The sequence below is a fragment of the Adelges cooleyi genome, unplaced genomic scaffold (assembly GCF_023614345.1).
Source record: "Adelges cooleyi isolate 19-005CV unplaced genomic scaffold, UGA_ACOO_1.1 ACOO_flye_CR_arks_rails_tigmint_CR_PRNA_30, whole genome shotgun sequence".
Taxonomy (NCBI): domain Eukaryota; kingdom Metazoa; phylum Arthropoda; class Insecta; order Hemiptera; family Adelgidae; genus Adelges; species Adelges cooleyi.
The window spans coordinates 11,182,918-11,189,742 of NW_026095971.1; the positions used below are offsets into that span (position 1 = coordinate 11,182,918).

At 39.6% G+C, this 6,825-nt stretch overlaps 1 protein-coding gene across 1 annotated transcript; it reads left to right on the forward strand.

Moving 5' to 3' along the window:
* Window positions 1-232: 232 nt before the first annotated feature.
* Window positions 233-4,901, forward strand: LOC126838205 (muscle segmentation homeobox). The gene is made up of 3 exons (XM_050572405.1): window positions 233-1,333; window positions 3,413-3,600; window positions 3,804-4,901. Exons 1-3 carry the CDS (start codon window positions 700-702, stop codon window positions 4,188-4,190), a joined length of 1,209 nt encoding a protein of 402 aa, XP_050428362.1. The 5' UTR covers window positions 233-699; the 3' UTR covers window positions 4,191-4,901.
* Window positions 4,902-6,825: the final 1,924 nt, after the last annotated feature.

The window sequence follows — 6,825 nt, forward strand, 5'->3', positions numbered from 1 at the left end:
ACCGAGCGGGTAGTGAAATAATTATTATGTCAAATATACTCAGCCGATTGTAGTAGCCGGCGCGGTGCGAGATAAGTGGTGGACTGTGGACACTGCTGTGGAGAAGCGACGGCGGCCGAGGTGTATAATTTAATGCCGTGACGCGTATTGACGAACACGTATCCCCTTCTCCGCACGCATCGTCGGTCGAGAGAGCACGATAAACGGGCCGCCCAACACAATATTGGGCGTTACCGTTCGGTGGGTGTCACCCTCGAAGCCACCGCCGTCGCTACCGCCACAGCCACCGTTACCCCTACCGCCGCCGGCGCCCTACACTACTGTCGTCACGAGGTCCGTACTGAGTCGCCGGCCGCACCGTAACCGTTCAGTCAGTCAGTCTTACGACCGCTACTGTTCGTACACATCGACGTCCTGTTCACTCGTGTATTATTTTAGCTGTTGAAGTACAAAAAAATATTCCAAGTGTCGTTTTTAATTTTTTTTACGCCGTACAATTTGTATTTTTCTTACGCGTCTCGAGTTGGCCGTGCGAATTTGTGCTTAATATTAAATTATACTTTTGCCGTTCGATTACTCTGCGGTCCGCGTTACCTTACACGCCGCCGTACATGTGCATGTTGGCCGCGTCTTTTAGCCGGTAAACCACCGTTGAATGTGCCGCCGCTGCAGCTTTACTTACAGTTTGTGCGGACACACATGCTAGAACCCACGGCAGCAGCCAATATGACTGTGTTAGCACTTAACCATCTGTTGCCGCCTGCATCGACCAACGGGCAACGGACGACCGCCGAAGACGGCAACAAACCTATCCGTATGAACAACAACAACAACGACGAGACGGTCAGCAACCCGACGTCGGCCGCGGCCCGTCCGTCCGGTCACATCAAGTTCAGCGTGGCCGCACTTCTGGCCGACACCAGGCCCGCCCGGTCGCCGACGCCCGGTTCCGCGTACGACGACGACATGATGGACACGCCTGACGACGAGGACCGTGACAGCGTGGACGTAGAGACCACCGGCGACGGTGGACGCTGTTCGACGACGCCCGAGCGCGGCCGCTCGCCGCTGTCCGTCAACCCGTTCCACCATCAGTCGTCTGCCGGCGCTATGGCCGCCCGAGCTTTCATGATGTCCGGCGCCGGAGGACACCATCACCATCATCCCGTAGCGCCCGTGAGGCCCACGCCATTCACCGCGTTCGCCGCGGCCGCAGCAGCCGCATATTCGGCAGCCGGCATGCAACACCCCGGTGCCCCCGGCTCGTGGCATCCTCACTACCCCGGTGGCTTTCCCGGCTTCGGTTCCGCCGGTCTCAACTCCGGTTCACCCGGTAAGTCGATCACGACATACAATATTATTAATACTATACTTGCCGAGGAAGTTTCTTAGAGGAGTCCGGTCTGTGCTTTGTGTTCCTTATACACGTCGAGGTCAAATCGAAAACCCAAAGGCCATTCTCGATAATTCAAATATAAAAACATTATAACACAGTATTGGTAATTGTGACGATTAATTGGAGCTATTTTTGGTATAAGAGTACACACGCGTGATTGTAGTTATTATTATTAATATATTATAATACGTGATAAGCCTACTTAGTGTTCGTTTTATTTGTCAGTAATAAACACTTTTATATTATCATCGCGTTTACCGCTATTGACCTTTGAAATAATAACGGACTAATTATTTTTCTGGTAAATAATACCCACATATTTACAATATTGTTGTTACCTAAAATGTATAATAATATTCTACGGAAACGCATAATAGTATTATTGATGCAAGAGGCGATAAACCGGTAAACAACAGGCCGCACGTCACTTTTAATTGATTTCGAGTTTTTTCCGTTCCACATAATGAAATATTCGATATATTCGTTAACGACCGGTACGCAATACTTAATATAACATTATAGTGATTAGATACGATTGTTCGGTGTATATTCCTATTATAATTTATTTCCAGACTGTTTACGAAATAATAATTATAATAGTGTTGTTATTATTATTTCAGTCGTTGTCTGATTGGACAACTTAAAATAGACCATATTATATCGGCCAATACTTGGCTAGATTAATATTACTTAATATGGTCGTTAATTTATTAATTTGCAAAACGCATCCGCGCAATTATTAACTAAACTAATTATACGAGAGTCGATATTGTTTATCGTATACATTATATACGCAGCACAATACTCGTATGTAATTAACCGGCACGTTGAATTCGTATTATATCATTAACATTCTTATATACGGTGCAAACAGGTGTCGGAACAATATTAATAGTTCTAATTTCGGTAAATTAAATTGTCGTTACGGCGCGTGCCCCCGAGGGATAATTACTTATGGGCCCGTTTCAATAGATTACAATATAATAACATTATGGTTGAAACAGAAGCACAACACGGTCCTATTACGTAACGTTTAGCTGTCTTATTTGTTTTCTCGACAAATTCTCGTTACGCGTTTGTAGATTAACAATTTCGCCGACAAACAAATTCAAGTCCAGTGAAATGGTTAACTTTCGGTGCTCGCACATACAGGATTGTCTGCAGTTTGTTCATATATGTAAACATACGTTATATATTCAACCTAAAGCGAATTAAATAACACAATTGTCCAATGTCCCAAATCTTGAAAAGACATAGGATACTAGGCGTGAACGTGGATTGATACAAAAGAAAAAAAAAATAGATAACAGAATCTTTTAAGATTCGTCCATCCGACCCGGTGTACGGATTGAGTATATATTCAGTTGCGGCGGCAATTGTTTTGCCTTTAATTAAAAACGAGAGAGCGTTTTTTTAGTAAACGGTCTTGACTTATTATAATATATTTCCGGCTATTGTTCTTGTTTGGCTTTTATATTGTCTCGCTGCGTTATCCCTCTCCTTATGTCTGTCTGTGTGTGTGTATCGCAGGCCGTCTGCGGTATTCCGGTGCACATTCCGCAGCCGCCGTTAATGTCTCTAATTGGGCGATACTTTTTTTATTTTTTTTAACCTACGGTCACCGTTTTATTATTATTTTTAGCGGCCGTCTAATTGCCGTCGGTCGGGAGACAAATGTGCACGTTAAAACGAACGTAAAATGTGTTAATCGGCAACGGCCGTGCCAAAAAAAAAGTGTTAAGAGAGAAAACGAGTTGCAGCGTTGTCGCGGCCTATATACATAATATTAAGTCTGCAGTCGTCGTTAAATCACGCGTCTAGGCCGGCGTTTTGTTTTTTTTTTTGGCTTCTATTTGTTTTTATATTGTTCACCGTACACGCACACATCCTTCCTGTTGTTTATTTTTAGACGAGAACAAGATAAATGTACAAGTCGAATAATGTGCCTATATATTATCATGTGAGCGTATATTGCCAGAGTATAACTAACAAATCGTTTGGTGTTTTTTTCCGCAGATTCCAATAACGGCGAACCGCCCAAACTCAAATGCAACCTGAGAAAACACAAACCGAACAGAAAGCCCAGGACGCCGTTCACCACCCAACAACTGTTGAACTTGGAGAAGAAATTCCGGGAAAAACAATACCTAAGCATCGCCGAACGAGCCGAATTCTCAAACTCATTGCACCTGACCGAAACACAGGTAAAGCTCGTTCAAACACTTATATTTTACAATAATCATTTCCTAACATATGTCCAATATAAGAATGTACCTATTTAATATAATATAAACAGCGACGTAATAACTGTTATTGATATTTAGTTATCCTACCTATATTATATTATGCTATATAATACTGTTAAATACAAAATAACTAACGGTTTTTTTCTTTGTGATCTGCGCAGGTGAAAATATGGTTTCAAAACCGAAGAGCAAAAGCCAAGAGGTTGCAAGAAGCCGAAATCGAAAAGCTTAAGATGGCAGCAGTCGCAGCCGCCAGACCGCATCACCCGCTCTACGGCAACCCCCATCTGCCGCACTACTTCCAGCACCCGTCCGAGCTGTTCGGCCACCCGCACCAACTGCAGTCCCTGTTATCGCACCGACCTACCATGGCCCATTTGATAGCCCAAGGCCTGCAATCGTCCGCGGCCGCCGCGGCGGCAGCCAGCCAACACCAGGGCCCGCCACAAGCCTCCCTGTCACCCGGACGGCGTTCCGCGACACCCGGATCACCTTCCCCGTCCGTTACCGGTGGGGGCGGAGGAGCGGGTTCTACCGCTAGCGTTTAACCGCGCAGTTACATATATAACAAATGATTATATGATAAGACTTATAAGTTGTCCTATATACTTAAACCGGATGATATTACGTTGAAGCTATTATTATCGTTTACTCTTCTTCTTAAATTATTATTATAATTATTATTTTGTAAAGAAAAAAACTAGTCACCAAATCCGCGTGGACTTTATGCTACAATTATTATGTTCCAACAACATAAAAAAAGCGCATTTTGTTTATCCAACAATAACTTATAATCGAATTTATAGCGGCCGGTTGGGAAACACGTTTAGTTCATAAAATCCGCCGCTATATTTTCGACGAGAGTTCCTTAAAGATTCTTGTTTGTTTTTTTAAATATTGATAAACAACTTTTAATAATATCTTATTTTTAAATTGTTTTATGCGTATAAATATTGATAATTGTGATAACGATTTCGTTAATTTTAGTTGGATGGATACATTTTATTTGTAACGAGCGTTCTTTAAAGGCGGAAAATGTATAATCACGCTCGCGGTCATATTATTATTATATTTATTTATTTTTGTAAATAACGCTGTTTGTAAACTATATAAATATATACATATATATATATATATAAATTATAAATATTACTATAACTATTAGAGTATAATTTCCAAACAAATATAGGGTAAATCTGTGTATATCGTGCCAATCCTATTGTACCCTATGTTTAATTTTTAATGTAAATATTACGAAACCTAGCAATAATATTTGAGATTTTTTTAAAACAATAAAAAAAATTGTTAATAAGAAAATAAAACCTCGGTGTTTTTAATTTATTGTTATTGTTTTTCTAACGCTAGCGTTAATTGCCCTTCGTTTTGGTCATACCTACGTAGCTATGTTTATGTAAATCTTCACGGTCGTCGTATAGATGAAGAGTGAAGACGCATATTTTGAACAAAGTTAGGCTATATAGAGATACCTTAATGGTAATTGACACAAGCAATACTTGTTAGAGTTAATTTTTTGTTTGCGAATGGCCGGTAAAATGTGGCAGAGCACATTGGATCCGGTCTCGTGTCTGTGTGCAAGTGGCAACGATTATTTGTCGTAAGTGGTGAGGGGGGCACGGGGAGGGATTCAATATGGCGACGACGGTCGCAGGGGGCCAATTATGAAGGGCCGCCCATTCTTGCCGATCGGCGCGTCAGTAAGCACACACCGCTTTCTCCATATCTCTCTGTCTCTCTCTCTTTTATTCCCACACGGTATTTTTTTTTTGCCTCTGCATAATAATATACTCATATACGCACACAACAACCGTTTCTGACTCGTGCAAATAACTTAAAGCCACAGTCGCTGTCTTGATAGTTGGATACAGACGTTCACCGATGAACAGCACACCTAACAGCCGAAGGCGACGATTTGTGGATATTCTCAAATGGAATAAAATACTAATTAATAAATTAACTATTTAATAGGTACCTATATACTGTAGAACCATAACTTAGCTTTATCGTATAATTTGAAACACGGAATACTAATATTGTAAGCAATTTAAATACAAAATAAATACTAAACATTAAACATAGAATGTTTTAGTAATATCAAATCTGAAAACGTTTCAATAATATTTTTTGACGTAAAAATTGTATCAAACATTTTTACTATACTTTAAAGGTATTGTTTATAGTTTTAAATATATAGTACAAAATATACTTGATACCTTCATTGCCAAAAAATAAGTAATAAACATTTTCAAAATCATTATGCTGTATGGATACAATAAAAAATGCTCGCTGGGGTTTCCACGTAGGTACCGTTTCATTATATCCGATTAACTTTGAACCAACATTTAACCAAGAGAGCAGCTATATGGTTTGTTATAAATATTGGAACTCAACAAATTACATCCCGTGAATGTAGCTTCAGCTTTTGTGTGATAGCATAGTTTCTCATTTTAAGTATGCCCGCGTGCAGACTATAATGATATATATTATTATGCCTTCACAATAATACTCAGTAGCGATAAATTGAAAAAAATATATCGGACATATGGTCTATTGGTGTTATTGGAACAAACATTAAGCCTAAATTATTACTGTTATCTAGTAGGTACTTTGATTTTTCTTCGTAAAATAAATTGCAACTAAATCAATAAGAACACAATAACGCGTTTCGCGTTAAGTAGGCAATTGATGATAATTGTAATAATTTAACAATATTATCTTCCACAACAAGTACATACTACATACAAATACGTATAATACAAATAATTGCATTCCTAATTAATATTGTGTACACTGTACAGTAAACATATTATAAACATCTTCTCTGTGTTTATACATAATAGGTACCTATTCCATGTTTCTATTATGATTACATTATTAAATTAGACGCATTAACTGATAAACACAATCATTATAATTTATAACGATTATATTCTAATATGTTCCAATTAACCGTTTGGGGCGAGTACGGAATGATTGACAGTCAAGCTGTGTCCGTAAAATATTACATTACAAAAAATAAACAGCATAGTGGAATCGGGGTCTAGTGGTAACGGAGATTATTGGGACAGAGAAGGTCACAGGACTATTATATAAGTTATTACTTATTAGGTACAACTGAAAGTAATAAAATAACTTTCAAATAAACGCTTCGATGCGAATCTCTAT